The following is a 26,113-nucleotide window of genomic DNA, read 5'->3' as shown; positions in this document are numbered from 1 at the left end:
TCAGCATCTCAAATTGCCCACTTTCTACTTAACATTTCATTCTAGTCATAGCGACACTTCACAACTCCTAAGAGTATAACTTACAACGTGTACAAAGAGCAGCACACAAATGTATGATAAAATAAATCAGTCGCCAAATGCGTGTTTGGTTTAAAGGTGGGTCTTGGATCTGAAGCGCTGAAGACTACTGATATAGACTACTACTATTGGATAAAACCATGTCAGAGCATTTAATGTCAACACTTCCCATAAAGAATCCAAAACTGGCCAGCAATCAAGACTCTGTTTGTGTTACATAAATTACCATTACATACTTCTGCTCTTCATCCAGTCAGAACAAATGGGACTGGGGATGGGTGGGAAAATATTGTACCCAAAATATGCTCTACAATGTCTGACAAAATCTCATGAACAAATAAAGTTAAAAATGGATTGCAAACTTGCATTCAGCAGGAAACCTTTTCCTGTCAACAGTTTTAATTATTTACTTGTGTTTTTATCCTGTATTTCATTTTGTAAACCACCCTGAGATCTTATGATGAAGGGGGGTATATAAATTTAAACAAACAAACAAAGACGTACGTATTAGAAATAAGGCTCAACTTCCCCATGAACCTTAAGGAAGCATCATTCTTATTTTTAATGCGCCAAGAAATGAGAAGAACAGCAGTCCTATCCAGGTATTATACTAGTAAGGAAATAAAACACCTGAGAAGGAAGATGGGGGTGAACATGCTAGGCTCAAACCCATCACTATTGCCATTGCCCCTCAAAAGCTGATTGCAACGGTCTGCAGTGAGGTTTTTCCCACTTGGCTAGGATTCCTCCATGATGCAGAGCTCACTTTTATCACAAGCAGAAGCCAGTTCCCTGCTGCAATTAGTCACGGAGAGCAACCTTGTGGGTGTATGTGAAGTAAAGCTAGCATGCTCACACCCATCTGCCCTCTCACATCCCTCATTAGTGTAAGGCCTGAATAGGGCTCGTGTCTATGTTCAGTAAATTTGCTTTCCCTACAACAGAACGGGCAATGCTGAGCAAACATTAAAAGGCTGCTCAGTCTCACCTTGCTTTATTGGCTCTGCGTAGTGTGGTTAGCCTGGTGGTTACTTGCATGTTCTGCTTCTAATAAGGAGATATTAATGGAAATTCACAAGGGAGTAACAGAGACTAGATCTCTGTTCATCAGCGGGTAAACTGAAAGCATGCTCTCGGAACGAGAAAGCTTTGGGCTTAGTGCAGATTTGGCTATAACCCTAAGGTAGGTGGGCGAGAGGCTTTCCTAGATCTGTGATGTCTTCTCTTCAATAGCTTGGTCTAGTTCCCACTTCAGCGATTCATTTTGGGTTTCAACTCAGCATGTCCACTATGATGTTTATGTTCCCTGGAATGTACCAGTAAGAAGAGGAGATGTGAACGTTCCTTTTGAAAATGTAGCTCATGCAGGTCTCCAGGCATAAGGTCTTTGAACTTGTTCCTCCTTGCTCATTCTGGTTGTAAACTGCTACCCTGCCGATTTGGATGTGACAAATAAAGTCTTGTTCAGGTGAACTTTTGCTGATGGAAGGCTGTGTCTGTGCTTGCTTGTTTTGTTCAGATTTAATGCACCTGCCGGGAATTTTGTGGCACTACTACAGAAACGGAGTAATTACCCAACTTAAGCCTCAACTTAATCTCTACCACATATAAGGTGATTTGCAGAATGGAACTAGTATCTCAGCTATATAGTACTACCATACTCAAAATCCACAAAGATTAATGTTTCATAGCCTTTCCATAAATAATTCCACAGAGGGGACCAAAACAACTCAGACATTTCAATGGTGTACTGCATAACTAAGGATCAATTTTTTTTACGCAATATTATTGAAACAGTTTTAAATTTATGGTATAAAATATATAGATTTTATTTTACCAACAAAAGTGACAAGGATAGTGAACTAGTAAACAACATCTTTCATGGAGGATTTATTATTTTGCATGAAAAGGACTGGAGCAAAACAGGTAGAACTGAATTAATCCTTCTAGAGGAAGAGGTGGGAAATTCAATTCGCCCTCCCCACATTAAAGTCAAGCAATTATAAGTTTCTACTTGACCAGCTTCCTTTACCATCAGATAACAAGATAGCTAGTTGAAAAGTAAATTCCTATCATTTAATCTGACACCGTAATAAGTATTTTAGAAAAACTATTCTCCCCTTCGAAAGTAATCCATCAAAAATACCTGACAAGTGCATCTTTTCACTTCAGATAGTTTTGTTGACTTTTCAAACCAAGCTAGAAAATCTGTGTTAATATAGATGAACTTGACGAAGGCCCTTCCATATTTCCTCAAAAACAAGTTTCTGAACCCATTGCATAATATTAAATAAGTGGCAATGTTGTGGGAAGAGAAACAGTATAAAGATGTTTTGTTTCTATTAGAATCCTGGCATTCTGGAAGAGATGAGTACTTTTCACTATAGAATATGCAGCGTTCACAAGCTCCTACACATGATGTCTAACAGCTATAATTAGATGGACTGGCAAACCTCTTTTTGTTTATTGAGCCACCATATAGACATTTCCAGTGCCTAAGGCAAGGATAGGGAATGTGTGGCTCTCTACATATTGTCAACCCAAGCCTGTATTGGCTCATAGTCAGGGATGATGGGTGCTGCAGTCCAGGTGGACCACAGGTTCTTCATCACTGGTGTTAATAACAATTAAATTTATACATTGCCCCTCACCCGAGCATCACAGGGAGTTTTATAATATAAAAACACATAACCTAATATTAGTAAATGTTACACAGACAGGTCCATTCAGCATGGGAACTTATGATATCATGTTATATGGTATCTTGAAAATGAATGGAAAAAATGTAGCTGTCTCTCAAAATTGCTACATTTTACAGTCTTCAAATGCATTGTCTTACTGGATCAGCCCAATATTTACCTACACTTAATATTAATTCCCGCGCTCCCCAGCCGAAGCCGGGCTCAGAGCGGCTAATCTTTCTACTCTGTTGTTTTACTGATTTATTTATTTAACCTTATACCTTTTAATTTAAAATTACAAGTAACTATAGCTGGGCCATCTTCATGTCATGTCACAGTGAACTGATGCTTCTATGTGGGTGTGGCATATGAAACCTCTACAATTTCCATAGTGGTACAAGTTCAAAGACCTTAGACCTCTGATATATACGCATCCTGCAGAGATGCGCCAGCTCCCACAAACAAGAGAATTTATATAAGCATTGATTAGATGTGAGCTGGTGGTGAGACTGTGTGATCTAAGTGATCTTGGGGTAGGGCCAAGATCACGTGTGAGCCAGCTGTCAATTTATTAGTACTGTACATTTGTGTCTTGCTCATCAAAATAATTTTTGTAGTCCCATGGAGACTGAATAGCAAGGGTATTGTAAACTGAATCCATCTATCCTGGGACTGAAATTGAACTTTTGAGATTATTTTTTAAATGAAAAGTCATGTTTTTGTATAACAACTTTTAATCTGTCTTCAGGGAGTGTTTTTTTAAAAATATCATTCAAGTATACAAACGTCTTATCCTGGTTGACATGCTGCTTAAATAAAAATAAAAATATGAACCCTAAATTCAATACTTAAATTTTGACTGGACAGTTGGAACCAAGGACTTAGCTTCCGATATTTAATTTTGCTTGAAGTTGTGAAAAAATTAAGATATGTGCACAGAGGCCTCCAAAACTTCATTAGGTATGGCAGACACTATCATGTGTGTGAGACATAAATACAAGATGAAAAGGACACAGAGGGTCATCTAGTCACTACATACAGTGCAGTCCCCATTTCCTTTCTATATCTGTAGAAAGACTGTTGTCCAAAGAAAGCACGTGGAAGAGGACAGACTCCAGAAATTCTGAGTGTTATGCAGAAAAAAGTAAAAGCCTTGTAGATCATGTGCTTGTGTGATCCAAAGCTATTGAGTTCTCCTACTGTAGTAAGGTTCCCCCTGAAGGTCAGGTGGGGATAGAGCCTCAAGCTGCTGGGGACGTATCAGCTTTCTTATCCTGTCCTTTTTAGCTTGAGAAGAAAGGGATTTTCAGTGCTCACATGCTGAGGACAAATGTAAAGGTCCTAAACATTTAAGACACAGTACATGCCCATCTGTCAGTGACACAGTCACTAAAGCAGAGGAAATGTTTCCTGGAAATCTTTCAAGCATTACGGCACATCCCAGCGCTACTCCCCCAGGAACTCCCAAGAGGAATCAGACTGCAGAGTACCAGGAATGAATCGGCCCTGTGGTCTGACAGCTTCATTCCACTCCGTTCATGGCACAAAATGTGGGCTATGAATTTGGTGGTGGCAAAAATGGTCGGAGACAGCTCCTGGTTTGTAAGGGAAATCACCTCAAAAGAGGGTATACAGATACTCTCTTTTGCATGTGAAGAAATAAGAACTAGGGAAGGATAATGTGAGGATTTTGATACCACAGATGTTGATTATAAGTTTTAAACAACACTTCATCTTTAGGAGCCAAAATACTAAACTAAGATGCTGTCTTTGTTTTCTCTCAATAAATGGAATTAATAAAATGTTGCTTGGTAGCATATTAATGTGCCTCTCCTCTCCATGTAAGGCTACAGGCTTATGCATGCAAATATGTGCAGCTGCATAAGAACATAGGTTACCTAATTTACAGAAGAACAAATTCCTGCCTTTGCAAAACAAAACAAAACTACACCCGCACACCCACACCCGCACACTTAGATCTAAGACTCACTGAGTTCTATGGAGCTTACTCCCAGGAAAGTGTGCATAGGACTGCAGTCTAAAGAAATAATCAAGACAGCAGATTCAACAAAATTGCTAAGTATAATACATATCATATTGTCTGCAATAAGAGAGGTAAGATTGGCAGGAACAATACAATGGCCAGTGGCAAAGGAGGTCAGGTATCCTGTACCTATTATACCTATATGAAGAAGGAATTTCAGAGGTCCAGCTTCTCATGTTAAGGTGAAACCTCTACAATATAACTCTTAAAGCTACAGGATCTGGTCATCCTACCAGATATAAAGCACACCCTTCTCAATTATAGGACTTTGTAGAACCAGCTGTTCAGGAGGTCTGTCAAAGCCTACTTGTATTAACTTTTCCATAGTGCTTGCAAGACTTGGCTTAAACATCTGTTTGGTAGGGTCTAATATGTTGGGGCTGTGTGGATGTATTTCAGCTTTTATGTCATCTTGTATATTATTCTAATTCAGCGAAACAGCTCAAAAGTATCTGTGGCGAAAGCAGAGGAGCAATGTTTTTAAATTAAATAAATTGATTACCCCCCTTCCACTTGTGATCTTGCAATAATGTCTTGATACTGTTGACATCTGGCATCTATTTAAATTTTCCCTTACATGATTGGTGCCTTTCAGTGATTAATTAATTATGTCTGGGAAGCTTTAGAGATTTTACCAATTTCTATTAGGTACAATCTGTAAACTTGGAAATACTTATCAGTGAGCTATTACTTCCTCTTGAATGTACATGCTATGCTTATTTCCTGCCTATGGGATTTTGGTTGCAATTCAGCCATAGCTGTGACCAAACAGTCATGCGTATTAATTGGTAGATTTATGCAGGTTTGCATCCCCTTCACATCTAAAGATGAAGCCAGCCACTTCATCAGGGTTTGAATGAACATTTTAGTGTCCAATGCTCATTCACAATGCATCTGCATTGCCAGCACAAAGGCAGGGTTTGTCATGCATGCAAAAGGCAGCTTCCATGCACATCTCTCTCTTGTTAAATCGAGACACTGATCTCTGAAACCAAGCAGCCACAGTTAGAATAACTCAATGGAAGAAAAGTGTGGCAAATGAGAATTGCACAGGAATAGTTCACCAATAGCTAGCACCAAGATGTTTGGTAAAGACATCATGAATTGAAAGCATTTATGAAAAAATTGTGACCATGACAGACAACAGTACAATAATATAAAAAAGTAGAGGGTGGAATAATTTATTTAGCCCCACTTGAGAGCAAGACCTCCAACAAGTCTTTGCCAGTCCTTCTCTGAAGCTAGGGTAAGTCATTCTTCCACTTTCCACTATACTCTCACACAGGTATGCAACAAGGCACTAATTTGGGGGGTAAGGGAAGGAGATGAGGGTGATAATAGAGAGGGAGCTCTTTCTTGTTTTATTATTTTCTTTTTTTGTAAACTGCACAAAAGCTGGTGCCCTGATGGAAGACACACGGCCAGATTTCCCCGCCCCCCCCCTCAGAGCTCTACTGACACACCTCAGTTGAATGGGTGCCAATTGTGTCCAAATGGGTTGGCGACAAAACCAAAACATCCTCTAGAATTACTGGATTGGTAGTGCTTGTCTTCCGTGTGTGGGTGTACTTCAGCAGATTACAGCAGTACTTGTCTACAAGCTCTACTACTGAAAAAAATTCCACCTACATAGCCACCTACATAGTTATCCCGTGCGGACCAGCCGGGGTAAAGCTGCATGTGGAGCTGTCGTTCCTTTCTGGCTAGTTCATAATATTTAGCTTGTTCTTCTCTGGATAATGCATGCCACTGCAGAGAGAAAGAAAACAAAACCACAAGCACAACAGAACGTCAGTAATACAGTGTGTGTACAATGTGCATTCACATTCAAACTTTGGAAAATGGCAGCCAATTAAAGCATATCAACTGATGCAGACTATTTATTTACTCTTAAGAACTCTGTTTTATCCAGGTTAGCTTAAGCTGGGTTATACCGATGGAGTCTTTCACTTTTGAAAATGGAATAGTGTAATTCTTCAAGTACCGTATTTTTCGCCCTATAGGACGCACCGTCCCATAAGGCGCACCTAGTTTTTTGGGGGGGAAATAATGGAAAAAAATTATTTCCCCCCCAGGCGCGGGGTTGGGGAAGCCCGAGCTTCCCCCGACCCCAGCCCCCAAACAGGCAGCTCTCTGCAAGCCGTGGGAGCCCAGTGCTGGCTCCCGCTGCTAGCGGAGAGGTCCGCGAAGCCTGGACGCGCTGAGCTCAGCGCGCACAGGCTTCAGCATGCAGGCACCCCTCCGCCAGCAGCGGGAGCGCTCCCGCTGCTGGCGGAGAGGTCCGCGAAGCCTGGACGTGCTGAGCTCAGCGCGCACAGGCTTCAGCATGCAGGCACCCCTCCGCCAGCAGCGGGAGCGCTCCCGCTGCTGGTGGAGAGGTCCGCGAAGCCTGGACGCGCTGAGCTCAGCGCGCGCAGGCTTCTGCATGCAGGCACCCCTCCGCCAGCAGCGGGAGCGCTCCCGCTGCTGGCGGAGAGGTCCGCGAAGCCTGGACGCGCTGAGCTCAGCGTGCGCAGGCTTCAGCATGCAGGCACCCCTCCGCCAGCAGCGGGAGCGCTCCCGCTGCTGGCGGAGAGGTCCGCGAAGCCTGGACGCGCTGAGCTCAGCGCGCGCAGGCTTCAGCATGCAGGCACCCCTCCGCCAGCAGCGGGAGCGCTCCCGCTGCTGGCGGAGAGGTCCGCGAAGCCTGGACGCGCTGAGCTCAGCGCGCGCAGGCTTCAGCATGCAGGGACCCCTCCACCAGCAGCGGGAGCGCTCCCGCTGCTGGCGGAGAGGTCCGCGAAGCCTGGACGCGCTGAGCTCAGCGCGCGCAGGCTTCAGCATGCAGGCACCCCTCCGCCAGCAGCGGGAGCGCTCCCGCTGCTGGCGGAGAGGTCCGCGAAGCCTGGACGCGCTGAGCTCAGCGCGCGCAGGCTTCAGCATGCAGGGACCCCTCCGCCAGCAGCGGGAGCGCTCCCGCTGCTAGCGGAGAGGTCCGCGAAGCCTGGACGCGCTGAGCTCAGCGCGCGCAGGCTTCAGCACGCAGGCACCCCTCCGCCAGCAGCGGGAGCGCTCCCGCTGCTGGCGGAGAGGTCCGCGATGCCTGCATTCGCCCCATAGGACGCACCCAGATTTCCCCTTCATTTTTGGAGGGGAAAAAGTGCGTCTTATAGGGCGAAAAATACGGTACTTTTACCAGTGGTAGATGGTGCCCATTGGAAGACCAACAGTAGTAGAAGCAGGAGCCAATGGCAGGCAGAATCAACTAATTCCAGCTTTGTTGCCAACATCCTCTTTGCTGTGTTGTGAAAGGGCAGCACTGAGACTAAGGAGGTGGAAAATGACAGGCGGTGCCATCCCAGAAATGGTTGTAAGTAAGAAGGCAGGCAGGTGAGGTCTTGATGGGACAGAGCCCCACTCACCCTGATGGACCAGCCGCCAACAGCTATTCCCCTTTAACCAGCATTCATTTGAACAAGACATGCAAGAAATGCCCATAAAGTAGACCACACTTTAAATTTGCCTCTCCCTTCCCCACTTGTCACAATTTGTCACTCTGGTAAACCAGTCTCCTCCAAATAATAATGACGACATACATTAACCAAATACCTATTTTTAATGCCTGTAAGGCAGGCCTGCACAATGTGTGACAGAACAAGTAAAATGGAACCTACAAGCTGTAGCTTGCTGGGAAGCCAATAAATCTTGAATTTGCTACCTGTCTTCAGAACTATGCTTTGCCACAAGTTGCGAAGGCCTGCTTTAAGATACAACTCCACCTTCCATATGTAAGAAGTTTATTTTTACTATTATTTATCTGCTACCAGTTACATAAATTACTATAGCTTCACCTGGGACTCGTGAACAGAGGCCTACAGTTCATACAACATCCAGACTTAAGGTTCCGACATCCAGAGAATGGAGAATCAAGCTTCAAGTAAAAGCTTCTACAGCCTTCTAAGTACAGAGTTCTTCACTAATAGGCTACAGTGGTGTGTTTAGAGATACTTTACAGAGAGACGTAAGAATGCTGGGGTTCCTAAGACATGTCTCAGAATTAAGGGGCAGAGCAACCAAGGTATGGTGATGCCCAAGCATAGATGGAGAGGTGGATGGAGTTGAAAAGGCAAGGTCTACATCAAAGCGGGGTCATACTGACAGAAAAAGAAATGCATCTTCTGGATAAAAGTATGTAGCAAATAATTATGCTGTGCAGGTGCACATGCATTTGGTGAAAATGTAACTTTATTTCCTTGTCTGTCTAACTAGAATGCAAGGAAGTTTCAAAGCACAAGTATTCAACCAGAAATCTCGGACGTTCCACTGGGCAGCCAAATGCTATAATCACACTTAAAATAACATTGTGGATTGTGCCCTTTCATTTCAGACATGTATCACACTCTCATTCTATCCCACATGCAAACTTGCATATACATATCCTGACTAGTTACCTACCCTTCGACCAAGGATTTGATTGATGGCTGCACTCTCTTTCAATGTGCATTCTGCTACAACTTTTGCTCTCATTTCCTTCATATACAACATAAATGCATTAAGAGGTTTCTTTATGTGTGGCTTCTTTTTCTCCTCTTCTTTTTTGGAGTCCTGATGTTTTCTGGATGGTTGACAAGAACAGACAGAAGGAGCTTGTACAACATTGTCAAAATACTTCTGTGCACTTATCCCAATCTTTGCCTCCATCATTAAAACCATATTGAGGGGAGCAAAGAAAAACTCAAAAAACCCTGAAACTAGCTGTAAAGCATCATACCAGCAGCCATGTATGGGAGAGAGCTACCCTTGGTGCACATCCAAATATTATTAAAACTTTGATAGATAATATTGCTTCATGAGATTACAGTACACTACTCCATGTATTTTTTTTTTACATCAGGAAAATTTATTTACTCAGATTTTTAACCTTTTGCCATATCTACATGGGCAAACCTAGGGTTCTGTGTGCCAAAATATACATAGCCATCAGTTTTGAGTACCTGACTCTGAAGCAAATATAAGCTTTGAGGTGAACTATCATAAGATGCAGAGGTAGCAAGGAGCCATTTTACTGCCCTCACAGTAAAGGGGTCTTCCCCGCTGCCCAGGATATTTATAAACACTTCCAACAATTTTCTTCTCTTCCCCACCTGTAACTTCCCATGTGGATTGTCAAGTAACACAGGCATCTAATAATTTACACAGTGAACGTGTGAAGAAGCTGACTTATAGTGAACATTGGTCTAACTAGCCCAGTATTGGCAGCAGCTCTCCAAAGTCTCCAGCAGGCAGGTCTTCTCCAATCTAATCAGCTACTGGAGATGTCAGAGAGTGGACCTGAGGCATAAAGTAGGTGTTACTCTGCTGGGTTATAACCACTCTCCCCAAGGCAGTAGACAGCCTTCAAACCCCAGGTCTTAATTTTCTTGCCTAGCAATAGGTGCTGAGATATGAAGCAATTAGGGTAGAGGATGACGAAGAGACAGGTATCCAAACTGTTGGAGAATGGGAAATCAAAGCCTGTGCGAGTGAACCTGCTCATGAGAATGCAAGAAGAGCCTTCCAAGATCAGAACAATGCTGTACATCTGGTTTCCAGCAGTAGCCAGCCAGGTGCCAAGCAGTGTGTGAAGGCGATAGCCCCTTCCTGATGCTTATCCCCACCATGTGGCTTTGAAATGCATTTGCTTTTCTAAAACCAACTGAGCCGATTGTGATGACTCTGAAGGCGGGAGGTTTAACGCAATGTCTGGGCGGATGAAAAATTGGGCCCCGGGTTAACCATTCAAAATGCTTATTTGGTTAATAATAATCTTGGCCAATAAAATTAGGGCCCCTATTTGTGCTCGCTTTGGCAGCACCTATACTAAATTATGGCCCCTATTTAATATACAGCATATGAATGTGCAAAATATCTGTGGGGCAATACTTCTCTCCAAGTCTTACTAGAAACAACAGACTTTACATGGGATCACATACACTGGGTTTAGCCAGAATTGTTGGCAATTGCTTTGGAAACAAATAACTGAAGTTATTTCAGAAGCTGCATACTTTGCCATTAGGTAAAGGTAAAGGACCCCTGACAATTAAGTCCAGTCGCAAACGACTCTGGGGTTGCAACGCTCATCTCGCTTTAAAGGCCGAGGGAGCTGGCGTTTGTCCGCTTCCGCAAACAGCTTTTCTGGGTCATGTGGCCAGCATGACTAAGCTGCTTCTGTCAGAACCACAGCAGCGCACAGAAACACCGTTTACCTTCCTGCTGGAATGGTACCTATTTATCTACTTGCACTGGCGTGCTTTCGAACTGCTAGGTTGGCAGGAGCTGGGACAACGGGAGCTGGAACAACGGCAGGAGCTGGAACAACGGGAGTTCACCCCGTCACGGGGATTCGAACTGCCGAGCTTTCAATAGGCAAGCCAAGAGGCTCAATGGTTTAACCCACAGCGCCACCCGCGTCCCAGTGCCACCCACGTCCCATAAATACTTAGCTATTAGCAACCCATAAATAAAAAGATAAGGAATTCCCGAGTGCTTCAAATACACACATTTGTTCACTATCTTGACTCGTTCAAAGGCCATAGGCTTCATATATATCTATACAGGCACTCTCCAAATGAAGGAAAGGGGACTTGGGTTTTTCTCAGGTCTGGGGTGGGCAGGCTCATGTCTCTTTGACATCAATTCACCCTGAACAACTCAAAGGCTAATGAAAGTTAAGAGATTGTAATCACAGTCTAGGTGCTTGTAAATCCCAGCACACCCATCTCATAGGAAAAGGGCTGTTGTTTAGTGATAGAGGTGTATGCTTTGCTTGTAGAAGGTAGTACACTTGATCCACAATACTTCCCTGTCTGAAACCCTGGAAAACTATTGCCAATATGTGTAATATTGAGCTTGCATGGTCCAATGGTCTTTTTACTTTGTTTGTCATAAGGCAGCTTCCAATATTCCACAATATTCCACAATAAGCAACATTAAATAAAAGTTTGTAGATTTGAATATTAAAAAAATACTTACGAGCTGTGGAGTGAGCCGACATCATTCTGGGAAGATTCTTGTTTGACTGTTGGGGTGACTATGGCCGGATGAGGGATCCCAGTCGTATGTAAACTATGATGTGGAGGGACCATGTGTGGAGGGAACCTAGAGGAGAGAAAGCTGTGTAAATCGTCAGAATAAAAATGAATGAATGGGGAGGGGTGTGTACACGCATATAATAAAAGGCATATAAAAAGCAAACTCTAGACAAGCATATATGAAAACTGACAGCAACAATAAATGATACTTTAAACATCATAATTCTTCTACTAACAGAAATAACAACTTTTAAAATAATAATAATAGTAACAATAACAACAACAACAATAATAGTTCAGTTCAGTTCAGATCATGGTTAAAAAAAAATAGAAATTTGACCACTCCTTCTTCATTGTAAAGTGCAGGTCCTACTCATATAAAATTATGGGGAAACAGCCTCTGGGGATTTGAACTTTTAATATGAACCTCAAATCAGGCTGAGGATTACAAAATGGCTCTTTATTTCATTGTTATAAATAGCAAGTGTTTGTGGAACCTTGATTTACATGCAATTCTTCACCTTATTAGCTATAGTCTCTTAAAATGGAGGGTAAGAAAATTGGGGGTTTTGTTATTTTTTAATCATTGTCTTATAACTCCATGGCACAGGAAATCAAATTTGAAATTGACTTGAGATTTAAAAGCAGGGACTTCTTAGAGGGAAAACAGGAAACATTTGAAAGGAAAATGGGAGATGTGAGTGGTAAGATCCAAATAAATCATGAATCATGTACTGGTGTTGTACCTATGTACCTATGTTCCTATAGCCATCTTTCACTAAACAAGAATCAATAAATATGCTTTCTAGTGGCAAAACAATACACTGATTAATGAATGGGGTTCAAGTGTACTCAGAGTAAGTAGCAGCAACATTAAAGTTGACTAGGCTATTTCCCTTCAATCCTAAAACGCTACTCTAGAAGGGGTGTGTACGTGTGTGCTGAACCAAAGAGAGATGGGAGAAGAAGTAGAGTCCTTCACCTCAACCCACATGCAAAATTGCACAGGTCCCTCTCATCTTTTTGTCATTCTTTGCCATATTCTAATCTAGCATAACCAAGCTACAGACACCAACAATGGCATATGCTAGTGCCAGAAGCAGCTCAGTAGCTGAGGACAAGCAGATCACCTGTGCTAGCTTCCCAACAGGTGGGCCACTATTGCTTACTGGAAAGGGCAGGAGCAAGGCACTGGAGACATCTGCTTGATGCAAATGCAGCTGCAGAGCCAATCTGAAGATCCTGGCTGGTTGCCCCTGACCAACCTCCCCACCACCTCATTCCTGCTGCTCCCAGGAGCAACACACTCAACCACCAGCCAGGAAGCTAGTGTAGTGGCTCCATCCCACCTCACAAGCTGTTCCTGGGAGGGAATAAAGCTTTGCAGATATTGGTAGGGTTGTGTCATATTGGCCTCCACTTAGTTAAATAGGACTAGGTATGAAGGTTGCAGTATTGTGACCAGTGTGTGGAGTGTCTGAGTATCCTAAGCCTCCGGAGCAGATTTAAGGGCCATGCAGAGAAAGGACAGGGAGGGGAACTTCTATTTAACAGCCAGAAGTGCTTATAAACAGGAGCAGAGAGGTGTTTTCATTTCCAAGATAAGTTTGCAAATCATTATTGAGAATGACTATGGAGGCGGAACTATGAATTGTGGCAGGGACAAGGAAAGTAGATATTGTATTAACTTTGGTTTGGTTTTGTGATAGAAGAAGAGAAGACAAGGTGAGAAACCAGGTGTACTACACTACAAAAGGGGCTGTGTTGACTTGTCAAAATGTCATTTTCAGCACCAGTTTGTACATTGTTTTTTGATGCAGTGAAGCATCAACAGTCTATCATAATTTCATATGGAGAAGAATTTGTGTGAAGGAGTTTCTTCCCATGGGAAAAGAATGGGAAACTTCCTGCATCACAGAGATAATATGAGAACCACATTTTTCCCCCAATGCAGATTTTTAAGGTATGCAATATTCTTCACTTTACCATGGAAAAGGTTGCGGCAAAGCTACTGCATACAATCGTAAACCTTGTTACAAAATAACACAATAAACTACCTATGGAACACCAGAATGGAAATCTCATTATTATTCTACTTTAACTAACATTTAATTTCTGGAGGTTGGGAGGGAAGGTAAATAAAATTGAGGGGTATGCCAAAGAAAGAGCAGAGAACTTAAAAAAGAAACATCAAGCAGTAAAGAAGATACACCTTCTGGCATCTGAGAAAACAGACTCCACCATACAAAAGCTCAGAGTGGTAGTCAACTAAGTTATACTCAGAGTAGACCTATTAAGATCAATGACCAAACTTGATCATGCTTATTAATTTCAATGGATGTACTCTGAATAAAACATAATAGAAGACTACCCTCAAATTTGTTTGTATTTTTTTAAAAAAAACCAACAACTGCATGGGATTTCTGATTATAACTACAAAGGTAATTATCCAGACTCAAACTTTAGGTTCAGCTGTAAAATACATGGTCACAGAATCATAGAATCGAAAGAGACTACAAGGGTCATCTAGTCCAAACGCCTGCAATGCAAGCCATAAACATTTGCTACGCCTTTGGGGTGTAGCAGGGCATAAAAGAAGCGGGCAAAGTTATATGTTCAACAGTAGAGAGGTGTAAAATATGAGTTGATGCCCAATTTCAGAATTTGACAGAGAGCTGTGATGTGTGTGTGTGTGAGAGAGAGAGAGAGAGAGAGAGAGAGAGAGGGTGAAACAGAAGATAATCTACTTTAGTGTTTAATTCTGGGTCCGTGTGAAGGGGGGGAATCTAACATCTTTTTATATTATTATTAAATAAATATAATTAAATATTAAATCAAACCACCTATTCAATACAACGGAGCATGATTATAAAAGGCACGTGTCCTGCACTCATGCATGTCAAAAGAGGACAAGCACAAACATATGAATGTGGTGCATGTTCAATTACACAGAGCATATTTAGCAATGTAAGAAACTGCATGTCAGCAAAAATGCTTAATAACACTATTCACCACACAGTAGGTCTTAAAGTTGAAATTTTCACATATGAAATAAAAGCACACATTGTACATTTTAATGCATTTTTGTCCGTTAAACATGGAGAACATGTTTCATTGTGCACACACATGCCATGTGCATGCACATGTGGATTATTTTTTAAACGCTACCCCCCCTTTTTCTGCGTGTTTGTTTGCATAGTGTGCTATCACATATAAAGGACACACACCCTTCTTTGACTCAGAAATTCCTTTCCGCAGACAAGTATTCTATGAATTGCAATAAACACCCTAAAAAATTCTAAGCAGCTCATTATATACCCCTGTCTGCTTTTATGGCTCCAAGCCAGAATATAATGATGAGCCGTAACTTGTTAAGGACAACTAATTTTTTGTTCCTGGCTGTCTCAGGGGCTTCTCTCTTACTCACTCTCACTTTACTTCACTGTTGACATGTTTCTGTTAACTGGATGTCATCTGCCTGCCTTGATTTTATGCACAAGCAGTGGGATGCATTTTTTCGTGCAACAATTCTGCTTTGAGTTGCATTAGATTTGTCATTATTCCCTCATTTTCCCCTTGCACTTGTAACATTTCATCTATTCCTGCCTCTCCCCCCCTTTTTTTCCTCCTTTTTTTTGAGCCACGGTGCACCCATATTATGGTTTATACATGATCTTGCTCCCTTTGAAGCCGGCAGATTTCAGAGCCAGCCCTCGTCAGGAGAAGTGCCTGCTACCAATTTAGCAGGCTGAGGGCCCCGAGCTCCAACATCTCAATCTAAAGGGGGTCACAGAGTGGCACAAGCGAGTGTCAGCAAGTGCTGTTTAATTGCCAATCTTGGCTTCTCCATGGTGTTTAAAGTATAATGACCCATCACTTAATTCTGAGAAGTCCTGGCCCTGCTGCTGAATAGAATGAATATCAAAGGATGTGCTAGAACAGGGCAAGGAGCATACAATTCCTATAACTGCTGTAAGTATAATAGACTTGTACTTCTGTCGTCCCATTACCACAATAATGTATTTAATTTGCTGTATACCCTTTTTAACTAGATCCCTTTCATAAAGGCATATCTAAGGGATAGAACTGATCTCTCTCTCTCTCTCACTCATTCCTGCCCCTTGCAAAAAACTAAACAGATAAATAGAACAGCCTTAATAATAATTAAGATGAACTCAGACTCGTTTTTATTGCCCTTTCTCAGCTTGCTAGTTTTTTTCACAAATGTGCAATATTAGCAGAAAGGTTAGCATTAGGGAATCTGGGTTTTAATTATATTTGCGTGTGCAGAATTGGTTTGCTGCCTCGTTCTGCAACTGTATAAGAGAAGAGTTATCTGCTAGCCATGAAGTTTCCTTTAGCTTCTCCATGCCCTTTGCTTCCTCAAACCCTTCCTCCTCTGTAATCTAACCTTCACGTATTAACTGCAGGGATTGGAAAGGTCCAGGAGGGGGAGGGAGTTGAGGGGGAAATGTGGAACCTTGCTATGTAATGCATGCTAATTTAATTATGTACCATCATCAAAATGGATTAGCTGTTTCAGCCCATCAGGAAAGTCTAAACCTCCACCGATTTAATTAACTAGACTGAAAATCAGATGAACAGAGAATAAAACTATCATTAGGAGCAATTAGTGATTACTTAAACATAGTGCTGCCAAGCAGTTTGTAAATAAAACTAGCAGCCCTTGGAAAATTAGATGGAATTAATTGGAGGTTGGGGCAGAGAGAGAGAAAATATATACTTCTAAGCCCTTTAGAGGATCAGGTGGGTCTTTTTATGTCAACTAAAAATAATTTGAGCTTGGGAATGAGAAGAAAATGCAACACCCCTCCTTCTAAGTCTGCTTGCATAATAAAAGCAGACAGACCCTGTTCTTCATAGAAAACCCTGCTTGAAATGAGAGCCATGGAGAAAGCAAAACTTGCAACAGCATAATCTCCAGGCTTCTCAATATCATAGGGTTACAATGATGCCTCGCTCTAGTTAGTTAAGAATTAAAATAAATGCAGTTCAAAAGCACTGATCTTCAAGAACGGACCTACGGTATATGACAAGGCTTTGTCACTGGGAACAATGTGAGGGTTCCCCACACCCCCCCAAACTAAAACAAAGATCATTGCATAACTAAATCAAGGCATTTTTTTAGCAAAGCTTCACTGCCCTATAGAGAGTGATAAACAGAAGTAGCAGATGCCCCTACTTCTGGACCTGAGTACTTTGAACTCACCTTGACATGGAAGCATTGACAGTCAGAGCGGTTGGGTAGGGATGTCGGAATCCCCCTGTTGTGATTGGATAGACTGGTTGACCTTGCCTAGAAAGATGGGGGGAGGGGGAAAGAATGAGTAAAAAACCAGGGGTATGTATTTTTGGCATTTTAAATTTCTCTCTCTCTCTTTCTCTGCACAGTAAGCTTTATTCTCATTTGATCAGAACAAAAATCTTGGGGATTGTACAGCACGGATCAAAGGAAAGAAACACAGAACAATTTGAATGCCATAAATCTGATACGAATGGCTAATTAAATTTTATAACCTCTGCTTATGTCAATAGAGACCCTCTCCCCAAGCTGAAACTAGGTGTTTTGTTGTAATAATTAAAGGCGAAGTCTTGCTTGCTTTAATGGAGCCATCACACTAATTGAGGGCTACACATCCAAAGGAAAACAATAATGAATGTAAATTTATACCAAAATAAAGTACAGTGAATCAAAGGACTTCAGTTGCGCTTTGGGCCTCTTTCGGTATTTAGATCTCGGTGAGAAAACATTAAATTAACAGAGCTTAATTTGTAGCCTTTTGTCAGATTAACAAGTGTTGACAAGAGTTACCGGGGGAGAGTCCCCAAGAAGTATTGTGGGTAACCAATAGACAATCATACCTCATTACAATAATTAAAAAATACAGCAACATGCAAAACAGCATCCTCATGAAAGCTACACAACTTTTTCTGATTGAGGTTTGTCTGTGTTGGCTGGTCCTTTTCACCTGTCTTTCAAATGTATCCACTGAACGGGTAAGTTGTTATTTGGGGTGTGAGTTTTTCTTGAAAGGTTACTCTGCTAAATATACTCACAGCCCATCTTAATACAGAGCAGAGCCCATAAATGGTTAAAATAATAAAAATACCAGGTGGACAGTCCTATCTTTTAAAGGAATTTGACGTTTATGCTCTTTGGCTCTTCAAAAAGTTGCATGGGGTACAAAAAAAGTTATCTCTCTGAAGAAAAGAGGGGGGGGGAGGAATGATAGTTGTACATTAAAATGTCTTTGAAATACCCAAACAGTTATTTATTATGAATTCTGTAAAATCTACTTCTGCATAAAGAAGATATGTAGGTAGCCCATCAAATGACAAGACATTGTAAAAGCCCTACTACAATATAGAAACCAAAGGTATACTGGTGTTTGTTTGGATAACTGTCACAGGGAGAACAAGAGGCTAGTGATTCTATTTTCCTGCTATTATTTTCTTCCTTTGAAGTGTGAACTTTCTGTAGCATAATCAGGATGTGTTTTCTAAAACTGCAGTGTTTCCCCCCTAGGGATCACACATTTTGTCTATAAAAATAAGAAATGGGCCCATAGGACCAGGAAAATGAATACAATAGTGTACCACCTGTAAAAGGAACCACTGTTTCCAGGTGGCCACATAAAAGGCCACAGGTTCCAATTCTGCAAATATATTTGAGCTGTATATACCACAGTATAGTAGTATAGCATTAGTACTAGATTGATATTCTTTCAGTGCAAACAACCTTTCTCCCATTTCAAAACCAAAAGGTTGCAGGGACATAGGGAACCTGCTACTTAGAACGGGTTACATAATAAAGGAAATGATTTGAAGCTAAAATTAGATGAATAAAGCCAAACAGAAGGAAAGGAGGGGACAACACCACAAATCAGGGGGGAAATAAGAGAGAGAGAGAGAGAGAGAGTCTGGTTCAAGTTAATATTCAAAATCATCAATGTACTTTTTTGCATCTAATGCATTTCGACTAATTATCATATTCAGACTCATGTAAATCACACAATCTTATTACACTGGCTTATTACAACTATTAATTTAGAGCACGTTGCAATCAATTGTTTCAACTAGTGCAGTGGGAACAGGATTGTGCAAGATTTGCTTGTCCCTGAATAAGACAAGTAGTCAAAATGTTTGATGCAAATCACATTTTTTTAAAGCATTGTTTTAAGTTTTTGCCTCTTTTAATTTGAATTTTCAGATTAGTAAGACCATTACTGCACCTATTCATTAGACATTGCAAAAATACTGCCTACACATTAGAACTCTTCTTCCCTCTTCTTGTTATTACACATTTTGAAATTAGGTTCTCCCCATGAGCTCCCTCCTGCAGTCGGTAGAGCCTGAGACTCTTAATCTCAGGATTGTGGGTTTGAGCCCCATGTTGGGCAAAAGATTCCTGCATTGCAGCGGGTGGGGCTAGATGACCCTCATGGTTCCTTCCAACTCCACAATTCTATGATCCTATGATTCACTTAGCTCCCTCCCAATTTTCAAGCCATGTTCCAGCCCATTAAAAAATATTATCCCAAACCTTGGAAACAAGAATTAAAGGGGAATGCAAATGTAATGCAATCACACAAAGCGCAATAGTAGTGCACTATAAAAATAATAGGGTATCAGCAAGGGATGTTTCTGAAACAGCAATCCTACAAATTATACGTTTTTACCCCACCCTTTCAGGACAAATGTTTGACATTTATGATCCATGGGTCATCCTCTGGTGTCAGGACACATGAGATGATGCCCTCATGCTCTGTTCTTATTTAACACGCAATGACCCGTCACTTTAGTTCATTTAATCTTTATTGAGCAAAAGTTATTGATTTGCCCATGCCATAAACTGGCAGCTGGCAAGCATGCTTAACTCAACGTATGCATTTCAGGCAAAGCAAATAAGCACAATTATCTCCCACCCCCCGCACTCCCCCCACACACATATGTATAAAAATGAAAAATAAAAAATAAAATGAAAAAAATGGAACTCCTTACTGTGGTACTAACCATCCTAGCGGATGGGGGATTTGCCCTACAGTGCCCGGTGATAGTGGATAATAAGGAGATATATCTGGAGGGTGCGGAGGCCGTGGAATTCCTAGGGAAGAGGAAAAGGAAGCATCATGAAAGTGGGTCAGGGCAGGGGGAAAAGGGGGATTAAAAAAGAAAAGAAAAAGGAGGCAGGAAAGTCATACAAATTTCTACACCACGAGTACCACACTTTCTGCCTTTCATAACTCTACTTCCTATTCTCAAGACATGGCCTGCTGCCTTCACCTATCGTCCCCAGAGCATCCTACTTAGTACAGTAAGCAAATGAGACTCAGCTAGAGAAGTAGGACATTTGATCTGTTTTCTTCCCCACAGTCAAAGACCGTGCAGGACTTTGTTCTCCCAAAGTCTTAAAAGGATGGAGGCTCCCACCTTGCTTTCATTTTGTACCATCATGTGTGTCGCCTCTTTTGTGCAGACACCTTCAGGTCACTCAAAAAGGTACTTTCTAAAATAAACCATTTTATATGGCTGCAGTGCCTTTCTGTTTCCAGAAGGTTCCTGTTACGAGTTTATATAAGCCACATTTGTTCTAATTTTGATTTGGGTTAGTGTTTCCACATGAAACATTAAAACCTTGATGGTAAAGGGAAGTTTGGGGGCAGGGGGCGGGGATGGAGTGCTGAGAAAATGAAACAAAACAATGAACTTATATCTGAAGAGTTGGGGGGGGAGTAGTCATCCATTTAATTAATGTATATTATTAGCCCTTAGCTATTTTAATTACTCTTTTCCTATGGATCACATTCTGTTTCTGTACAAAGCAGTAAAGTTTGTCACTGTTCCAAAATACATTTAGAGACTAGAATGGCAAATTTGGCTTCATTAATGACTAAGAAAAGATACTAAATCTAGAAACAAATCATTGGATTAACAAAGAATACTACATTTTCCAAGCACAAGTAACCATATTGTATTGTACATACAAGAGAAATATGTATGAAAGGTTACATTAATCCACATTATTCTAGGTAGAAAAGGCATCCTCAGTTGCAAAGGTTTGGGCATACACAGTGCTTCTGATTTCATTTAAGTGCTCAATGGTGGTCCATAGGGTTGTATGCTCCCTCCACTTATGCATGCAAATCCTCCCTTGATGGCCATAAGCATAGTTAAAGATTACGGTACAGTGGTGCCTCGCAAGACGAAATAAATTCGTTCTGCGAGTTTTTTCGTTCTTGCGAAGCAAGCCCATAGGGAAATCCGTCTTGCGAAGCAACTCAGAAAATGGAAAACTCTTTCGTCTTGCGAGTTTTTCGTCTTCCGAGGCATTCGTCTTGCGAGGTACCACTGTATGTTCTAAACTAAAGCTATCTATCATGAAAGGAACCTAGTTAGTTTGAGCCCTGGTTAGAATCAGTGCACACTAATCCTTAACCATGGTTAAAGCCAAAGGAAGTAGGGGATTGAATTGTGAGAGAGAACCTAGGAAGTGAGTGATTCTTAAGCCCTTTTAGCCATCGGGAGCACTGGGTCTCCACCCAAGTGATGGTTGAAATCAGTGCTTTTTTCTGGAGGGACACATACCCCTAAACATTTTGTGAATCTAAGCTTGGCTTCATTGAGGGGCAGTATTTCAATATGAGTAGGAAAATGAGAGTACCCCTAAACATTTTTTTTTAAGGAAAAAAAGCACTGGTTGTAATATTTACAGCTATATGTGATAACTGTCCAAATCATGAGTGGTTTGGATTGTTTTGGTGTGGATGCAGAAGAACCAGTTTCAAATGCCTCCCAGCCATAAACAAACCCAAGTTTCACACTGAGTGTAAACTCAAGAGGGAGCTTCAGCAAATCTTGACTCTTGATGATGATATGTGCATAATCATCTATCTTTTCCAGATAAAATGAGTGTAAAGGATGAGATCCTTGAAACACTTTGTTTGGAACTATCCCGAGAGTTCTGCAAGACTGCCCAGGAATAAATAGATCATAATTTGCAGTGCTTGCATGTTCAAACTTTCTCAGGTGAGTAAAAGTTACATGGTTGGGTACCTCAAGAGAACCCAGCTCTTCAAAATATAGCAAATGTAGAATTAAGAACAGAAGCATTAAACTGAAGAGGCACTTTTTCACAGCTAAAAAACGATTTTTTAAAAAGACACTCAGGGAGCTTTTAATCTCTAAATTAAATCTTCCTGTGTGACATTTTCGGGCAGACACAGCTTTTTCTCCATTACAAAATCCAAACAGATTAACTGGGCTTTAACCATACAGTGAGCTGTTTGCACACTTGAAAGAATGTTCGCGGAAGAAAAGTAAACAGTCTATGGACGTTAATCATATGTTTTACGATAACCATTTAGAAAGCATTCCCTGTACTACCATTATTTAAATGGGTGTCAGACTATGCTGCCATGCACTTGCAATACAGAGATGGCTGGATGAAGATCCTTTTAAACCTATGCAATATTAGCATTAAACACAACCCAAAGGAAGCCCAATTGTGGCATAGGGGAATAAAAGAAACATTGATTCATTCATTCATAGACTGAGTTTGGATGCATTATCTAAATATGTTAATCACAACTACAGCAATTCTTTGACAAGCTCTAACACGTATTCACGGTTTCAAATTTACTTTTTAATTAACTTGCAAGGATTTGGACTAACTGAAAAAAATGCCCTCTGAGGACTCTATGCAGTCTACAGAACAAAGACTGACACTATTACATCCTCTAGGGCAACAGGCTAACAAGATATATATTTTTAGTTAACAAAATAACTAAAATCTAGTCTTTAACACTAATAAATCTAAGCAGGGTTGAGAGAGTGCCATGTGTCCACAATAATCAATTTGGACTGGAGTAAAATTTACCAGAATGTAGCAATGGGATTAAAAATTACAAGAGAGCATTTGATCCTGTGACATTGGCAGCCAAAAAGATCACTTAACAAGATTATGCATTTTATTCATTGGCTAAAATCAGCAAGCCACATATATAACTTGATGAAGTCAACAGAATGGCCTCAAGAATGTGGTTTTATAACTACACATAGGATTTAGATTTCATTTTTCAAAATCAGAATTGTTAAAAGCTAAGGTAAAAAACTGATTTTATCCAGGAAGAGAGCTAAAAAAGTATTATAGAACCTTTAAATACTTTTAAATATAAAAAGTAGTAGGAAATGACTCTGAAATTAAGAAGTATTCAAAAAGCAGGGCAATCTCAATTTATCCTCTTTTTAGGAAATGTTCTTTATCATACATCTAAAGTAATTTATGATATAAACCTTTAGTCAAAATAGCACCTCCAACATCAGTTATTTGGAACAGTGAATGCCTGTATAGTATTACAGACTGCTGCACTATTAGAATTTAACAATGGGGACAACTTGTCATTTCAGTTTCTAGATTTTGATCAATGTATTCCATCATACGCATAGATGTTAGAAACTGAACACACTGTTGTTATTAAAATGCGATTGAGGGCCTAAACGACAGGAGACAGCATCCTGAGATCAGTTACACAGTCAATATGTTCATTTTATTTATTTTTGGGTAATCTGCAGACAATTAGCTTTAATACACTTACTCCTAAGTGAATATTTTGTGTGTCCCCCCATCCCCAAAATGATCTAACTCTATGATATTTCAGGAAGCTTCCTCCCCGCAAAGCCTAGTTCCTCATCAAACATTGTTCACCCTACCTGTTTTCGGATCTACGTCGGCTTGTAAGTGTGGAGGAGGATTCCCTGGTGTGAAGTGCTCATTGCTGTACGTAATAAGCGGCGTGAGAGGATGTACATGGTGTGGGTGCTGCACAACTGGGACTTTGTTAGACTGTGAAAAAAGAAAATGGAGAGTGTGAGGAAAATGCTGTGTTAAGAAAGCTACATAGCGCAAACATTAAGAAAGCAGTTTAGAAACACACACACACATACTCTGCTATAAAACTAGGCGTAAGACATTTGTACACAGTAAGAGTGTCATCAAAATAGCCTCAGTCCCCCACCCCCCACATTTTCACACAAGCTTATTAGTTCCTGCTTTTCCTAATGATCTGGTTCTCAAACTGTTTGCTAAAGATGTCGGTCAAGATAAGCTCATTGTTATTAAGGACCACCCTTTGGCTTGCAAAAGCCTGACCTGTAAAATGAAACTTCTTTAATCCCATGCACTGTATTGTCCCAGCACCCATTCCTGGTGTCCTTGTAACCCATCTGTATGGTTTTCGGGACCTACAGACAGGCCACCCACCGATTGGCGGGGGGGGCTGCCCTTATGGCACAGAAAGTAGTATATTGTGTTTGTTTGTTTTACTGTGCTTAGACAAAGGCAGGGTGCATTGTGGTCTTGTAAGGGGCTTTAGCATCCTGAAATAAGGAAGCCTAAGGGAGCAATTGATTGTTGATTGTTATCAGGTATAGGAGTTAAAAGGATCACTTTCACCAATATGTACCTGCTAATAATGCAACGTTCAAACTGCTGAGACACAGCTCTCACCCACAGTCAGATGTGTGCATGCTGCAGAGTTCATTCCAGGACACACAGATCTAGCCAAAAGTGAGACCCATGTGTCGGCAGTTCAAAAGTTATATTAGCGGGCATGCAGAAGCCAGAGCCAATTGTGCATCTGCTACACCCTGTAATAAGTTGCCATTCTCATTGGATCTTGTATGTTCTAAAAAAAAGGGGGGGCAAATCTTTACAAGAAGGAGGCCTGGCAATTCAAATTTCACCCCCAATTTTCCCTTCATGCCTTTTGAGAACAGGCAGTTCTATTATTTCCTTACGGAGAAACTATTTACATCCTCTTCTTTCATCAGAAGGACCAACTTCTGTTTTGCTTTGTTTAAAACTCTTTCCATATGAACCGGAGAACGGGACAAATCATTTTGCAGTACTTAGACCATTAAATAGAAACGAACAACTGGTCACTGCTCTGTAGTAAAAGAGATTGAGAGTGCAATCCTCTACACATTTTCTTGAGGGTAAGACCCTTTGAATTCAGTGGAGCTTACTTTTGAATAGCTATGTATGAAACTGTGCAGCAATGTTCAGTTCGAAGTACACTAATAAGCAGCTTCTTAACAATGAATGTAAGTACATTAAGTTTTAGGGAGAAAAATGGCATGGTTATAAACAGATGCTTAAAGACATGAGGGTACATTTTTTTCTGTTATGATTCCAATGTAAAGCTATTATTTATTTTTAAAAATAACGCAAACAGAATGCAACAATATATATTTTTTAAAGTGCTACAGTTTGTATGATACTGTAAGTTACCTTCACAAGATCACCAAGGAAAAATTAAGATGAAACAAGCAAAGCAAAGAACCATTTCACTGTGAGTAATCCAATTCTCTCTCTCTCTCTCACACACACACACACACACACACAGAGAGAGAGAGAGAGAGAGAGAGAGAGAGAGAGAGAGAGAGACCTATTCCCTATAGAGGATTTACAATAAAATCCTACAACAGGGACATTTAACCAGATTAGGTAGCAGCAAAGATAAAGAGGCTAGTATTAGATGACAAATGGATTAGAGTCAACTTTCATTTTCAAATGTGTCTTCATTTTCTTTTATTACTTTAAGTAAGGAACAATTTGCATTAACATCAAGTAAAAGGAATTACATTAAAAGACCGAGGGACAGTGCAGTGGTGCTCTCGAGCGCCACCTCAGTCCAGCACCTGTCAGTCTTTGCTATTATCTTCAGACTAGATTAGCAGCATCCATTGTCAAAAGGGGATGGATATTTTCAATGGAGACCATGAAACCTAGAATGTGTTCATTAAAAAACAATACGTATGTGTTTTGTTGATCTTTTCAAAGCACTTTTCAAAATACTGTATCATTCAAGTTTCTTTTTGCAATAAGATTAACAAAAGCTTTGAACTGGTTAAAATTAAGTTAAAACTTCAGCACAGCTATGGAGTGAGTGAGGTCTGCTTAATGCTACAGGAGTTACTACTGAAAACAAAGAATCTATCTGGAAGGCTGCAATCCTAGGCACACTTAGTAGGGACTGAGTTCCAATGATCACAGGGAGACTTGCTTCTCAGTAAACATGCAGAGGAACACACTGCATGCATTCATGGGAAAGTCATGCTTTCTTGGCCTGATTTTCCCACCTGTACAATGGGAATAAACACAACTTAACTCACTATTTTATGAAGAATAATTTAACAAGGACAGTGCATTTACTGCCTATTGTTCTTATTTGTTGTTTTAT

General features: G+C 40.9%; 1 protein-coding gene across 41 annotated transcripts in view; it reads right to left on the bottom strand.

Moving 5' to 3' along the window:
* TCF7L2 (transcription factor 7 like 2) overlaps positions 1 to 26,113 on the bottom strand; it is a 204,769-nt gene that overhangs the window by 13,072 nt on the left and 165,584 nt on the right. For 23 of the 41 annotated variants that reach the window (XM_083441758.1, XM_083441760.1, XM_083441757.1 and 20 more), the window contains 6 exons: positions 23,583 to 23,715; positions 19,875 to 19,977; positions 17,083 to 17,169; positions 11,794 to 11,934; positions 9,238 to 9,397; positions 6,433 to 6,552 (listed from right to left, as the gene is read on the bottom strand). In XM_083441758.1, the coding sequence (XP_083297884.1) occupies positions 6,433 to 6,552; positions 9,238 to 9,397; positions 11,794 to 11,934; positions 17,083 to 17,169; positions 19,875 to 19,977; positions 23,583 to 23,715 (744 nt within the window). The remainder of the gene's footprint in view (positions 1 to 6,432; positions 6,553 to 9,237; positions 9,398 to 11,793; positions 11,935 to 17,082; positions 17,170 to 19,874; positions 19,978 to 23,582; positions 23,716 to 26,113) is intronic. The other 18 variants (XM_083441765.1, XM_083441771.1, XM_083441759.1 and 15 more) reach the window with 3 other exon arrangements.

The sequence above is a fragment of the Podarcis tiliguerta genome (genome assembly GCF_965153285.1).
Source record: "Podarcis tiliguerta genome assembly, chromosome: 5".
In the NCBI taxonomy this organism is placed as follows: Eukaryota; Metazoa; Chordata; class Lepidosauria; order Squamata; family Lacertidae; genus Podarcis; species Podarcis tiliguerta.
Note: the sequence above shows the minus strand (reverse complement) of the source record. Positions and strands in the feature narration are given on the sequence as shown.